The sequence below is a fragment of the Haliaeetus albicilla genome, chromosome 1, assembly GCF_947461875.1.
Source record: "Haliaeetus albicilla chromosome 1, bHalAlb1.1, whole genome shotgun sequence".
Taxonomy (NCBI): domain Eukaryota; kingdom Metazoa; phylum Chordata; class Aves; order Accipitriformes; family Accipitridae; genus Haliaeetus; species Haliaeetus albicilla.
Genome location: NC_091483.1, coordinates 17665710 through 17681438, shown reverse-complemented (window position 1 = coordinate 17681438; position 15729 = coordinate 17665710). Strand labels below are relative to the sequence as shown.

At 49.6% G+C, this 15729-nt stretch overlaps 1 protein-coding gene and 1 long non-coding RNA gene across 5 annotated transcripts in view; one reads left to right on the top strand and one right to left on the bottom strand.

Annotated features, from left to right (window-relative positions):
• Positions 1-3273: 3273 nt before the first annotated feature.
• Positions 3274-7127, bottom strand: LOC138684966 (uncharacterized). The gene is made up of 3 exons (XR_011324187.1): positions 7078-7127; positions 5314-5354; positions 3274-4030 (listed from the first exon to the last, which is right to left on the bottom strand). It is a non-coding gene; the product is annotated as an uncharacterized lncRNA (long non-coding RNA).
• The window catches only part of NR3C2 (nuclear receptor subfamily 3 group C member 2), a 218964-nt gene continuing 209862 nt past the window's right edge, over positions 6628-15729 (top strand). The window contains exons 1-2 of one of the 4 annotated variants that reach the window (XM_069780415.1): positions 6628-6645; positions 12431-14192. In XM_069780415.1, coding sequence (XP_069636516.1) covers positions 12433-14192 — 1760 coding nt within the window. In that variant the 5' untranslated portion in view covers positions 6628-6645; positions 12431-12432. Of the gene's footprint in view, positions 6646-7210; positions 7351-9033; positions 9137-12413; positions 14193-15729 lie in introns of those variants that run through there. The other 3 variants (XM_069780394.1, XM_069780405.1, XM_069780384.1) reach the window with 3 other exon arrangements.

The following is a 15729-nucleotide window of genomic DNA, read 5'->3' as shown; positions in this document are numbered from 1 at the left end:
TCCCTCCCTCTCACTCTTCAATTTACAGATTATCAAACTAGATGGTGCAATTTTGAACTCAGTACCTTTTTCGTACATAAGGCAGGAGGTTGCATGCTCTCTTTTACGAAATATTCCAGTAATCTCTGGATTCGGAAATTTCTTGCCCAGGTCAGTTTGTCTCTTTGAATAGTCTTCTTTTTTATTTTAATCAGAATTGGCATGGGGAAGTACCTTAGGCTGTTTTGACCCTTTATACCTTCAGTCCTAGAAATCATCTTTTTGGCACGTTTGATTAAAATGGATCAATTAAAGGGGACACTTTGCCGTTCCTTGACATAAACTCCTCACTTTTGGTCCCATTCCCTACTTTAGTTCCCGAGAGTCACGGCACCATTAGAAGATTTTTTTTCTGTAATCAAACCGTGATAATTCTTTTCATAATGGTGCAATTATCTACTCTCTTCTGGTTTCACCTTAGCAAGCTCAGTGAGTCATAGACCTTTACATCTACTGCATCTACGCCCACTGACGATCAACAAGGAGCGACAGTCCCTGGGACTCATTTGCTCTCCACAGTGGGTTTACGAGGAAGCACCTGCTTAGAACTAGACTGCCTTCAGTATGAGCTCTGAAATAAAAATGCACACAGGGAGTGTACTGCCTAGTTTATTTATTCATTTGTTTATGATTCCCAGTAAAAGAAGGTCTAATCCCTTCTCTCCTGACAGTGTAAACCATGTTACAATCACTATTGTTACAATTATATAAAAGTAGTATCAATACTGCAAATCCAGCTCAGCATCTCTACTTCTTTAAACAATCCTGTGCTTCCTTTCACTATTCTTATGCATTCCTCTTAGGGAAAAGAGTAATGCTCAGGACTTGAAAAGTGAAGCTCATCGGCAGGACTAGCATCACGGTGACAGGTGCCTTTTCCCTAGAACAGAACCAAAAGAACCAGATTAAAAAGATCAGTACCTCGTCTTACATTTAGGAGTAGTCATGTCTTCTGTGCAGCTGTTGAACAGGAAAGATTTCTGATAGGCTCATTTTTTCAATTTTAAGTCACGCATAGGGGACATAACTGAACCACGTTGGGAGAAATTCATGTTTGCTAAACCCTCGATCATTCCTGCCCTGGACCAACTTTGACTCTTAAACAAACAAGATTTCCTTTGAGTCCTGGCTGATCTTCCTTTAGAAATCTTGAGAAGGGTACATAATTTCTACTCTGTGACTGCCTAGCCAGAGCTGTGAATGGAATGCAAAATAAATAAATAAAGAAAAAAACATTTGAAATTACTTTTATTTGGCCACGTTCCTGCCTCTTTTGTGTTTGCTTTCCATGTATATATGAAGGAATTAATTTTGTTGTCAGAATTACTCATGAAAAGCAGAGTTCAAAGCAGTGAGTGCACGAACAGCATGCACAGAAGCCAAAATGTAAATGTGCATGTACAAGAATTCATGCCAGAAATTCTTGCACATTCATGGAATGTGACTCTTCTGACCAAGCTCAAGCAGGCAAGGTAACGTCAATCTTTAGCGGCTGCTGCTAATCCATACAGTAAAAAGCCCTGACAATATGGGTTTTCTAAATTCACTTCAATTATGAATACATTCAAACAGACCATGGTGCATGTTCCTTCCCCAGACAACAACCAAATATGTTTTAACTATACGTCATTCGTGCTCATGCAGCAGCCTTGGGAAGGCAATGGCTGAAAAGGAAATCTGGTCCTGTGATGAAAGGCAGCGAGCTGGGATTTGGGAAGTACCGTGCTTTGTCATAGCCTTCTTAGAGGACCTGAGATAAATCCTGCAATCACTTTGTTCCTCCACTCCTTGTCTATAAAACAGTGATAATGCTTCTCTTCTTTCCAGAGCTCAGGAGAAATATGTCTGCGTGGTACTTGGATGCTGCAGGCACCAGGATTGTACAAGCACTGATACAATGACAGCATGGTTTTTGGAAACCAAGCTGACTGTCACTTAAGCTCACACCAAAAGAGAAAAAACCATAGCCAGGCAACCGGGCTGGTAAGGTTATCTACTCTCACCTGTGAACCACACTGTTTATTTGCATATGTTTGGGGCCATTAGGAACAAACCCATCCAATGTGTCAACATTTCTGTCACTCCTGGCTTGTGGGCCAAGTATCGGCGAGCACAGTGGGAAAATTTTGGAATGCATGACGGTTGGTTATCAGATATTTGGTCTAAGCCAGACAAATTCTGGTGTGACCTTCATCTTCAAAGCCAGGACACTTTCTCAGAACACCGACTTATGGTTCCTTGTGGCAAATATAGCCCTTTCTTAACCAAATCTGTGTAAATTGACATGCGTCCAACGAGGAGGAGCTCTCCGTGTCGTGCAAGACCAACTGCCTAGCTTGGGCCCAGGTGGCATGTTGAATGAGCTCCTCGAGCTGGACCACAGCCTACATAGGAAGTGGGTATTTAATATATGAAAAAAATCAACAGACTACATCTATTTAGGAAAGCAGTGCAACTTCCACCAAAATCAATAGGGTTTTTTTTTCCTTTTCTGTCTTGGCACATGTTAAATTAACACTTTTCTTGAGCAGTCTCTTAACTCAGCTTCATGGCATCACTCTCTTCAGTCTCTTCTTCACTGTACGCTTTGGGGAGAGCCCATCAGAAATCTCTCTTTTCCAGGAAATAAAGATTTTTAAAAATTTAGAAAACAAGGTCTTCCAAGTCTCAAAATGAACGTGATCATGCAGGTTAATACCAAACTGTCTCTCATTGCATAATATCTGAGAGCAGGTAATTTCAGGATTATAGAAGAATCTGGAAAATTACATAAGGATTCTCCTTTTGCTGTAGGAGCTTTAAGGCTGCACCTTCATTCAATCGGGAAGGTAATTTCCTCTATACAGCGAGTTTCAAATTCTACTTACGACCTTGGTGTCATGACAGTTTTGGTACTAACTTGTTCCACACTAAGTATTGCTATTAGAACTGTGAAAAATCATCAAAATTAACTAGCCTATAGAGTGATTAAATAATTTCCTCCAATTTGCATTTGATATGTTTATTAAGTGCTGGAGGGTATTCTTTGCTCTCTTATTTTTACTGCCGTTAAACACTATGATGTCTGGATTTTTGGCATAGGTGCAGTACTATTATGGTTACTACAAAATTTTAATCAGATTATGGTATGAGTTACCATTTGATACTGTAAAAATGCCAGTAGATAGTAGATAAATATTAAGATACAATTAGTTGCTACTACCTTTTATTGTTTGGAATTCATTAATATCGAAATAAGTCTGCATTCTGTGGCAATGACAATTTTTTTAATGCTCTGTTTTTTTAAAACCGACATTTTCTTACAAGTACTAGTGCAAGCAGTAAACAAGAGAGAAGTTGACTGTAAACAATGTAAATACATACGGCAATATTAAAGCTACAAAAAATACAAAGTACTGCCTATGTGTTATTCCTTGTGCTTCGTTTGCCCTACCATTGTCAACGAGACACAACAAGTAATTCTTTTTGAGACGTTTTCATTTTGAACCGGATGAAACTATTGGTGCTAATCGTCAAGAAAAACTGTGATTTTAAACGTATTGGAAATCTGTGTTTTCAAATGCATGTCTTGGCCCTTTACACAAGCAAGTGGTTGCTAATGCCAATGTGCATTAGAAATGCAATTGTACTATACTTAGATGTGGTTCAACCACATGGCTATAACATGGGCCATTAAGGAGCATTAAAAAAAGAAGAAAAAAAAAAGACAGAAAAGAAAGAATCCAAGTTAAAAGGGTACATGTTCTGTTGCTCAGCTACCAGATTTATCTATAATTAGAAAACAAAATGGTTCAAAATTAGACTAAATAGATAAAATACCGGTGTCTCAGAGAATGCAAGCATATACCATACAGAAAACATGCTCCCTTATGTTTTCCCAGGGCTTGTAAAGAATTCTAAAGACTTTCAGCGTGGCTCAGGAACTTAGCTTTAACACAATTAACTGGTGAGTCGGGGAAGACTGTGGACTTGTCTCTTGGAAGACTTGCACCTGTCGGACAGGGGAAGGAAACTCTCACCTGTCATCCCCAACTTTTTTCCAGCATCTCCCCAAAACGCAACTCCTCCCGATCAACTGTAAATCTCAAATAATCAAAACCGCATGAGCCAAACAGCATAAAAATTAAATCTAGGGTGAATAATGTCGGGTAAAGGAATAATACATGTGACCATGTGATTGCCTGCTTTCCTGGGCTGGAGCTGGAGAGAAGTGGGAAATGCCCAGCTGCCTTAGTTGGAACTGACTCAAAACTTCATCCGCTTTGGTTCAGTTCTCAAAATAGGGCACATGACCTCTAAGTAAGACAGTACAGTAGGCTGCTTTTACACTACATCGCCGCTCCTGCAGCCCCTAAGACCAATTCGCTCGCTCTACCGAGCATGGGAGGAGGTAAAATTTGACACTTGCCGAGTTTCAGCGTTATCTTGTTTTGTAATGCATTACCCATAGCAAAGTTACCACTATCTTTAGGAACAGAGATGACATCTGCTACAGAGTGGCTTACACTTGTCTGTCTGCTGCTTTCAGTGTCATGTGTCTGACATGAGTTAACCTCTTATAAAATCTAATGCGAGGGAAGAGAACTGCTCATCGGAGGTGTCCGCGCTGCTCCTCTTGACCTACTTGGAAAACTACGACTCGACTCTTTGCAGTTTCCCCCATCGCGACACAGCTGCAGAAGGCAGTAACGGGACCACTTTTAACGGAATTTGAAATGTGCTATATATACATTTGTATGCCTTTGAATAGCATTATTTCTAAACCTCGCAAAGCCCGTTCGTTATTTTATCAAGCCCACTATAGGTCCTTTTTTTTTTTCACGGAATTGGCATAATGAGAAAAGCTGGCCTTTTCTCTTCACAGATAAAGATCCAAATTGCATTTTATAATCTGACAATTATGTAGTTTGATTTTTTAAATAAAACAGATAATCTCCCTTCCCCGTTCAAGATGAGATCTTAGTTGTTAGTGACAGCTGTTAAAATGCTGCTAAAAATAGATATAGTGTCAACCACTAAAAAGCTAAGTGCTCCTGTGAACCACAAGCAGAAAACAAATGAGGTTTCTACTGCATTTGTGGAAAATCTGTGAGCATCTTGCATGTACTGGGAAAGGTGCTTTATTCTTCCAGCAGCCATCTCTGTATGTAACACAATGGGGGGGGGGGATCAAACATTGGGACAGAAGATAGATATATTCCCTCAATTTTATTTTCTCTCTCCTTTTTGTTCTTTAAAAAAAAAAAAAAGATGGAAAACAAAGACTAAGGCTACCTTCAGGCATTTCAGATGCCTTTTTCATTTATACCTTTGCCCTGCAAAAAAAAAAAAAAAATAACAGCAGGAAGAGTAAGACAAAAGAAGTCCAACCAATCAGCCAAATACACCATTACTATAAACTAACATAAAATAATTGTGCTTGGTACAGCAGTTATTGATAGACCAGCCAACGTGCTTGGGTGCTTTTTGCACGACTGTGATTTGCCGGGTTACTCGCAGAGTTGTGTGGAGCTTTCCTCTGCCTTGGAATTGCAGCCTCCAACCCATCCGTGGTGGCTCCTCTCAATTAATAAATTAGCAGTATTCCAAACCAGATGTATGACACGAAATGAGTAAAAAGAGAGAGAACAGAATTGTTCACATTCGATGTTATAATACATCTCAGTAGGTTCCTCCTTTTTAGCTACATTATGGCTAAAAATAGAGCACTAGTGTAGGCACAGTGAAATATGATTTGCTTCCAATAATATAGCAAACTAATTGTGAAATTAAGCTATTGAATGCGCCGTTATCTCCAAGTCTGGCCTTACCAGCACTTTATGCTTCCCTGTTTAACGCTTATCAAGTTACCCACAAACTTGGGACGGATGCAAACAACAGCTGATAAAATACTCGGCTTTTCCAAGGCCCCGATACTACAGACGCTTCGGCACAGGTAAAATTCCCTCCCTGTGAGCAGTCCTTTTACATGTTTAAAGACTTCATTGAGGGTATTAAAATAGGGCCAACTTTTTCCTCCCTCCGATGCCTGATTTTTTTTTCCCCTCAAGGTGTTTAAACGAAGAGACATTTAATGCCCCGAACTCAAAAATAAGCAGCTTTAAAACATCTTAGTCACAAGTGAAATACGAATTTAAAACCAGTATCGATGTTAGCGCCGATTTTTTTTTTTTTTTTGGTCTGAAATCAGGGTGGGTTTGCTCCACCGCAGCCGCCCGAGTGCCGAATACAACCCCCGTTACCCCGGGACGCCGAGGGCAGGAGGGGGGGGGGGGGAGACACGGAGAGGGGCCCGGCTCCCCCCGTTTGAGCGGAGAAGGAGGCGGAGGAAGGCGCAGGCCCAGCGCGGGGGGCGCAGCCTCCTCCACGGGCGCCCCGCTCCCCGCAGGGCCGAACGGGGCGGTCGCGGGTGGGGGGGGGGGGGGGGCTCCGCCGCCGCCGCCGCCAGGGCCGGGAGAGACGCTGCTCCGCCTGGGGAAGGGCGCGGGGAGACACTCCTCCCCCGCCGCCCGCCCTGCCTCCCTGCCGCCCGCCCTCCTTCCCTTCCTCCGGCGGCTCCGCGAACCAGGAACCGCGGCGGCGGCGGCGGCGGCGGCGGCGGGCTCCGTGCGTGAGAAACCCCGCGGCGCCGCGCCGCCGGGAGCCGCCGGGGCGGGCGGCGCGGGAGGGGGCGGCGGGGGCGGCGCGGCCGCCGGGCGCTGCGAGGGGCCGGGCGGCACCGGGGGAGGGGGGCGGGGAGGTTTGGGGGGGGTAGGAAAAAGTTTACACCCTCGCCACTCTCCTCCCTCCTCTTCCTTGGTGGCGCAGATGGGAGTTTTACCTGGAATGACATAAGTTTTTTTTTTTCGGGTTTGGGCTTTTTTTTTTTTTTTTTTCCCCCCCCGTGGAGGGTGTCTCTCTCCCTCCCTCCCCCGCCCCTCCTTCTCTTCCCCCCCCTCCCCAAATCCCCCCGCCCCCCCCCTCCCGCCGGTGCTGGATCCACCCCCCGCTCCCCTCCGCCGGCGGGCGAGGGTGTGACCCGCGGGAACACCCACCCACCTAGGCGTCCATGGTGGGAGCTGTCCGCCCAGCCGCGCCGCGCCGAGCCGCGGGCACCCCGCCGCCGCCTGCTGCCGCCGCCGCCGCAGCCCCCTCCCGCCGACCCCGCCAGCAGCGTCCTCCTGCCCGCTGCCCGGCCCCGCTCCCGGCGTTTCCTCCGCGTACTTTTTTTTTTTTTTTTTTTTTTGGGTGGCGGTGCGGGCTTTCGGATGGTTTGCTGGCAGTAGCCGGGGGCCGTGCCTCCTCCCGCCGCGCCACCATGTCGTAGGGGAGGTGAGTGCAGCGCGGACCCTTGCGCGGGGCGCGGAGCGGCGCGGTGGGGGGGCGAGGGGCGGGCGGCAGGGGCAGGGGGGGTATCCGCCACACCGGCCGGCGTATCCAGGTCACGGCCGGTCCCGTCCCCATCAGTGCAAACTTCGCGGGAAGGACACGTCCATTGCTCGGCAGCGGGGAAGCGCGGCGGCGGCTGCTCCGCGGGTCTCGCCGCCGGCGCTGGGAGCCGCCGCCTCGGCCCGTGCCCGCCGGGGCCGCGAGTGCGGGTCGATATTTGGCAGGCTATGAAAAAATGAGCGGGGCACGTGACACCCGAAATCCTGGGGACGTTTGGGCTTTCGCCGCGACTACCGAATACAAACCCCGCTCCCCGGAGCATACGCGGATCTGTGCGGTTGCGGTTGCGGGCGCGCAAGGGGGGGGGGGGGGGGGGCGATTTCGGGCGAAGGTGCGCGGTGCCCCGGCGCGATGCACGGCGCTGCCGCTCCCCGACGGACCCCCCCCCCCCCCCCCCGAACCTCTGTCACCCTGCGGGGCCGCGGAGCTGTCCCCGCCGGGCCGGGGCCGGGCCGCGGGCGCACCTGGGGGGGCGGCTCGGGGCCGGGGCCGGGGCCGGGAGCGGGGCTCGGCGGGGGCCGGGGCCGTTTGGGAGCGTGCGTCAGCGGCTGCCGGCCGCTCGCCGGGGGCTGGGGGCGTCATTTACGGAGCGAGTTGGGAGCGCATCGCCTGAAAGTTTGCTCGGCGTCTTTTCTTTTTTTTTTTTTGCTTCCCTGGGAAAAGGGTATTCCTGCAGCCGGGACGTGGGCACCGGGGGGGGGACACGACGACACACACACACACACGCCACGGGGGTGGGCAGCACCCCGGAGCCGGGAGCCGTCCCGGCGGCCCCTCTCGCTGTCCCTGAATGGGGGGAGGCAGCGGGCGGGGGCGCCCGGCGGGATGCGCGGCTGCCGCGGAGCGGAGCCAGCCCGGCGGAGAGCGGAGGACGAGTCCTTGAACCCTCCCGCGCTCCGCTCTTTTTTTCTTTTTTTTTTTTTATTATCTTTCGGTGAAATCACTGCTGTATCGGTACCGTGCGTATTCATACGCCGCTGAAAGGCGGAAATCCCGGGCCGGCGGAGAGGCGATGCCCGGCCCTGCCGCCGGCGCGGCGCGGCGCGGGCACCGGGCGGGGGCGGCCGCGCCCCGCGCACCTCACCTGCCCGCGGGGGGCCCCGGCCCGATGCCCCGCGACCTTTCCCCGGGGGCGCCTCCGGGGGGGGGGGGCGGAGGCAGGCGGGGGCCCCCGGCTCCGCGGCGGGGGCTGGCGGCCGGGGGGGTTACGCGGGGCTGCGCGGCCGCGGCGGCGGCCCCTGCGGCTTTAAGGAGATGCGTTTTCCAGCCTGTGTCGCAGCAACTTTGTATCAGTCATGTCGCCCGGCGGGTGACTGACGGCGCGCCCCAGCCAATGGGGCGGCGGTCTGGCCCCAGCCGCGCGGCGCTCCGCGTCCCGCCCGCCAATCAGGGCGGGCGGCGGGCGGGACGTAAACTTGAACTTTATATGGGCATGTGACATGTTTTTAAAGGACTTGGCACCTTTTCCCGTCCCCTCCCGGGTGCCGCTCCGTGTCACCGGGCGGCGCGGCGCGGCGCAGCGCGCCTCGGGCGGGCGGGCGGGCAGGCAGGGGAGGGGAGGGGAGGGGGGGGGAGGTGAGCGCCGCCCGCCCCGCCGCTCCGCGCCGCCCTCCGCTCCGCGCCGCCCGCCGCGCCGGCGGGGGCTCGGGGACGCGCCCCGCCGCAACAGGTACCGCGGGGCCGGGGCCGACGCGGGGGGAGCCGCTCCTCTCCCCGACCCGCACCGGGAGGCGGGGCTGGCGGGGTGTGGTGGGGGGGTTGGGGGGCACTTCGGGGCTCGGCACCGGGGGCGCGTTCCCCCCCTCCTTCCCCGTGCCCTCCGTGGGTGGGGTGTCACGGTGATAATCCAGACTCTCTCCGCCGTGGGGGGGGCGGGGAGTGGCGTTTGCGCGGAAAAAGGCCCCTTTCTGCATCGCTCGGGGGTCCGGGCGGCAGGAGGGAGCGGGTTCGGGCTCTCGGGATCCCCCCCCCCCCCCCCCCCCCCCGCCCCGGGCCCACGCCTGGTGGCCGCCTGCGAGAGAAGGAGCTTGCTCGCTCCCGGGCACTGCTGGCTTCCCCCACGCGTGACAATCCGGATTGTACCTGCGGGGGGGGGCGGGGGGAGGTGGTGGTTGGGGGCGCACAGCGGTGCCTTCTGCCCGGGAGCTGCGGTGATGCTGGATATAGCGTAGGTCAGATAGGGAAGGAAGCGTACGCGCTGCCTGCGCGGTTAATTAACACGCGTGTGTGTGCGCGCGAGGACGGAGGGGCCAGACCGCCCCCCCCCCCGCCCCCCCCGCCGCGGGGGACCGTGTCCGGCTCCGCTCGGCGTCCGCGGCTGGCGGTGCCGGGGGCAGCGCCGGCAGCCGACCTGCCCACCCGTGCTGCACCCCCGACCTGCCCACCTGTGCTGCCCGCCGACCTGCGTGTGCTGCCCCCGCCCTGCCCCGCTGCCCTGGAGAAAGGAGGGGAAAACCCCAGCCCATCTCTGCCGGTGAAACTCTGCTCCCCTGGGCAGTTTAATGTCAGCGAAGCGGTTCTCGGGCAGTGAAACTTGCAGAAAAATTCGTTTAACAAACACCGAGAAATGAGAAGTGGGTGGTCGCTTGAGCCGTCATCGGGTTAGTTTCTATGAAACTGGATTTACTTCAGATTTTCCTGTATCGAGGTGACCTTTTGGTTGCAGGGATACCAGGTACCATTTGATTTTTTATTTGACTGTTGCTGCGAAACTGGTTTCACGCCTGATTGATCGGAGGTTCGTACTGCAGAGGGCTGTGTTTGTTGATATGTTTGGGGGTGAAATACATAACTCGCAGTGTCCGAGTACTTCTGGGGGGGAGGGGGGGGCAGGAGAAACTGCTGTGCTCATAATAATATAAGGTTCCTTCTGCAAAATATCAGATGTAGATCGGTTCCGATACGTAACACGACTTGGCTTCTGTTGGTGTCCGTGGATGTTTTAGCCCACAGTCAAATTCACTTAGTGAAAGTTAGTAAAAAGGCATGTCTGTGCAGTAGCTGAAGTGTGGATACCGTGGCTAAACATGCTAGTCAAGTTGTAATAAGTTCTGCTTAGAAGAACAAAATCAAACCCTTATGCTATCAGCAGCCCGTGAGATGATTATTTGGTTCTAGTATCTGCTGAGGCGCTCGGAGGTGACAGAAACCAAGACTCCCAAAAAATCTCTTTGCTGCTGCATTCTTACTAATTCATAGCTGTCATTTTAAACCGAACTTGTGTCAGGCCACAAATAATCTCTCTGCAGTTTTTTGATCCTCTCGGATATATTTACCAGACAGTGCCTCTCTCTCTCTGGAAGTGCAGGACCAGGGCATTTTCTTTTTTTTTTTTTTTTTTTTCCCTTTGTGTGACCCAGATTTTTATTTGCTGAAGTTTTAAAGCAGTGCTTGCCTATTGATTATGTACGAAGTTTGAAATTTACTGCCGTGGGAGAGGTTGCTACAAAGCTTGTGCACCAGTGTAATGTTAGGCCTATAACTGAGATTTCCTGGGACTCGGTGGTTCTGCTGGTGGTTCTGAGGGTTAAAATTCACTTACATCCTAATTTTAAGCCTTAACTAAGTTTCCTGGTTTTCAGAAATTCTGGTCACTCACAGCTGCAATTGATTTCTCTAGGAATTAGGCTTGCTCAGCACTTAAATCAGGGGTAGGTGATTATCTGGGAGTGACTTTATGTGAAAGTAGGCACTTCTGTCTGAAAATTTTAGGCTACAGGAATGTGATTTGATACACAGAATGATGTTCTAATAAAATTTGTGCTTGAGGGGAATGCAGGCATAGGGCCATAATTCTAAGTAAGGCAAAGAAGTATTTGAGTCATTCATTTTAAGTTTTTTTGATTTGTTTTTATAATTTTGCTTAAAATAGCGTTTTTAAGTAGTGTTAAGTAAAGGGATTAAACACTAAGTATTGGAAAGCTAATACATTCTAAAAGGAAAAAAATATTTGCATAATATTGGTGTTGCAACTATTGGCACTTGAGTTTCTACAGTTCTAACGATACTGTGAGCCGTTTCCTTAAGAAAAAAAAAAATTGTTGTTACTTATGCGTGATTTTCAGAATAATGGAGGCTAGGTCATGCGTTTTGCTCTCTGCCTGGAGAGAGCGGCATGTGGGATGGGAGGGGTTTTTTAGGGTCTATTTTAGAGCAAGGTTTACTTTTCTTTATGTATTCCTCTTGCTGGCTGCCGTGGAGGTTTGCAGAATTACGGATCCATTTAATAGCCACGCATCCCCGCCTAATCTGATCCCCTTTCTCTGTGGCAGAAACATTTCCCATTCAAGTTCTGCACCGCTTCTCTCCCCGCTCAGCCCATCCTTCGTGTCTCCTCAGGTGACCGTCTACAGTTGGGTGATGAAGAGAAACGCTCTTAGCACGCCAGCCTCCCTTGCTTTGCCGTCCCTGTAGCATGGCAGGGGGAGGTCTTGGGAGGAGCAGAGCTGTGATGAGCAATGTCCTCGGGGTTTACGTCCTGCCTACCACCACCGTGTCCTCCTTTCAGGACCTCTCTGGTTCCCCTTCCTTCCTTGCTACCCCCTTCCTTTTTTTTCCTCCCAGGTCCCTGGGTGAGGGGCAGCCCACGGTGCTGCTGGCACCGGCCACGGGGCTGCGGCCGGCGAGGGTGGGCGGTGGTTGCGCTGACGTTGCCGAGCCGTTCCTTTTGGGGCAGGGTGGGGAGCAGTAATTTGGGTCTTTTCTAACTGCTGAGCGGTTTTCTCTCGGAACCCCTAGGGCTGTCATGTCCATGAGAGCTTTTCCCTCGGTTTGATTGAAATTGGACAAATGGTTGAGAGATGATGGATGGGGCAGGGAAACGGGACTGGCAGGCAGGCAGAGAGGAGGATAGACAGAGTGAGCGGATACGCCTTGTTTCCTTAGGAAATTGGGAAATTTCCTTAGGAAGTCACACTGTCCTGTCATTTATTAATTTTATTTTTTTCATATATGTCTTTGCTAGTTATGGAGACAAAAGGATACCACAGCTACCCAGAAGGCTTAGATATGGAGAGACGGTGGGGTCAAGTTTCTCAGTCTGTGGAGTATTCTTCTATAGGTGCTGGAGAGCAGACTGATGACAGTAACTATATGGAGATTGTAAACGTAAGCTGTGCTGCCGGCACTTTTGCAAACAGCAGCGCTCAAGGAAGCAACAAAGAAAAACCTGAGCTACTCTCCTGCCTGCAGCAAGACAGCAGCCAGCCTGGTCTTTTGCCCTCTGACATCAAAACCGAAACGGAGTCGAAGGAGCTGTCGGCGACGGTGGCCGAATCCATGGGTTTATATATGGATTCGATACGAGATGCCGATTACCCCTATGATCAGCAGAACCAGGGGAGCCCGGGAAAGATCTACCAGAACGTGGAGCAGCTGGTGAAGCTCTACAAGGAGAACGGCCATTGCTCTTCTCCCCTCCACGGCGCCAGCAGGCCCTTGAGGTCTTTGATATCGGACTCTGGGAGCGCTGTGAACGGTGGTGCCATGCACGCTATTGTCAAAAGCCCTATCATGTGTCAAGAGAAAAGCCCTTCGGGCTGCAGCCCTCAGAACATGGCTTCCTCGGTGTGTAGTCCTGCGGGAGTTAACTCTGTGTCCTCAACTACTGCTAACTTTGGGAACTTTGCCGTGCACAGCCCCATCAGCCAGGGAACCCCTTTGTCACGCTCGCCGAACGTGGAAAACCGGGGGTCTATGTTGCATAGTCCCGCGCACGTTAGCAATGTCGGGTCTCCGCTTTCTAGCCCTATAAGTAGCATGAAATCACCGATTTCTAGTCCTCCCAGTCATTGCAGCGTGAAATCTCCCGTCTCGAGTCCCAATAATATCACTATGCGATCTTCTGTGTCCAGTCCTGCGAACCTGAACTCGAGGAGTTCCATTGCCAGCCCTTCCAATGCCAATAACAGGTCCACGCGTTCTAGTCCAGCGGTTAGCACTGTGGGATCGTCCATCTGTAGCCCTGCAAACAACTCCCTAGGATTCCCAGCTTCTGGCACGCCGGCGGGACCTAGCAGAAGCCAAGATACAGTTCCCAGTCCCGAAACGAAAGACAAGGGTGCTCAAGAACTCACGTTTCCTAAGATGGAGGAAATGGAGAACGCCATCTCCAGCAACAGTCAGATGAACCTTGTTCAGTTCATAAAACCCGAGCCAGACGGTTCGTTCGGCAGCGCGTGCATTGGCGACAGCAGCAAAATAAACTCTGATTCCCCCTTTCCAGTACCAGTGAAGCAAGAGTCGGCCAAGCATCCTTGTTCTGGTGCCTCTTTTAAAGGGAATCAAACAGTAAATCCTTTCCCATTTACAGATGGCTCCTATTTTTCTTTTATGGATGACAAAGACTATTACTCTCTTTCTGGGATTTTAGGACCACCTGTTTCTTCATTTGATGGAAGTTGTGAAGGTAGCGGTTTTCCAAATCCAGGCCTACGTGTGGGAATTAAGCAGGAGCCTGACGATGGCAGCTATTACCAAGAAAACAGTATACCATCCTCTGCCATTGTGGGTGTAAATTCAGGTGGACAGTCATTTCACTACAGGATCGGTGCCCAAGGCACGATATCTTTGTCGCGGCCGGTTGCTCGAGAGCAGGCGTTTCAGCACTTGAGCTCGTTCCCTTCTGTCAGCACACTAGTGGAGACCTGGAAGTCGCATTCGGAGTTGGCATCCAGAAGAAGTGATGGGTATCCAGTTCTAGAGTACATTCCAGAAAACGTGTCCAGGTGAGCAGGCAAATTACTACTTCTTTTTTTCTTTTTTCTTTTTTTTCCTCCTTTTTTTTCTTCCTCCCCTCCATTAAACAAACAAGGCGTGAATTAAAATGGGGACCAGGGCGGTATTTCTCAAGCTGGTGTGTAATTCTTTGTTTGCATTTCAATTCTTATCATTAGATTTGCTGCTTTCCTGCTGCATTTTACTCTGCCTTTAATAAAAACAAAGTGCTGACTTTAATATTTAAAAAGAACATATTATATTCTACTGTTATTTGATTTGAAAGTGTAGCTTTAGTATGTTTATGAGCTCTTACTACTCTAAATGTTGTTTTTCCCATAATGAAAGCTTAGTAAAATTGCTCTCGAGTGTCCCATAATGGTTATTCTTTCTTAGCTGGTGCTTGAATGTGTTGTACCTCAGATGAAATACTGAGATGAGGATAAGAAAACAATAGTGTCGGGAATCCGTTTTTGTAAAGATGCATCGTTATAAGTTTGCACCGGACTTGAACTGGTTAAGTTTAAAAACTAAACCTTACAAGCCTGTGACAACATATTATTTCTGTATTTTAACTGTAGGAACATTTGGTTTGTATATATAGAAAAATGCCTCCAGAAGGAGGAGGGCTGTTAAAACTTGACGCATTTGAAAGGGATAAATGGATAAACTGATCTCCTCACTTTTGGTGGAAGGGAAATATGCAAGTGTCGTTTGAATTTGTGTTTCTTGGCTGATTTGTGGAAGCATGTACTTCTTCAGCAAAAACAGGTGTTCATGTATCTCATAAAGGATGCTTACTTCCATAAACTATCTAGTGTCATAGTCAATAGTACAAGTTATTAAGTGCATCTGACAGCACGACTGGGTTAGAATAGTTACGTAGCCTCCTTGTATGTCAAAGAGGCTCACCAAAGGTTTGTGCTAAAACTCAACGAAATAGCCAGTAGGAGAATTTGCATTTACCTTCTCAAGTCTTTTTTTTGTCATCATGAGATGTGCAACTGCCCTCAGTGAATGAAACATCTGTCTTATTCTTGGAGTGGGGTGAAGAGGGTGCGTAGTCTTTTCCATATTCGTACGATGCTAAATATTTCTGAAAAAATAGTGTTGCAGTGATAAACATAATACCTAAAATAATGGTGCTTTTGAGGAGGGAAAACAGCCTAGCTGCCTGGGAGGACAACAAGGACTTCAGATATTTCCATTTTATTCTCAGGTCTGTCCAATACCTCTACAATCTCCTTATCATTTTGCAAGCCATACTTCACTTTTTCTTTGGCCATTTCAAATATGGTCCCTAAAGAATGCACTTTTTAATATATCTTTCTCAACTTGAAAGGTCTGTATCCCACCTTCATGCTGAACTTTGCATGTAGCTGGATATTTGTTATTATCCAGGCTTGGTTTAAATGTGCTTTCTTGGATCAAGGAAGATGAAGTTCCTGTTTTCTAGTTATTTTACCTGATGAAATTTTCATAAATTGCATTATTTATATCGTGAGAAAAGTTCACCAGAAGACTGATGGGATGCCTGAAAATAAAGAC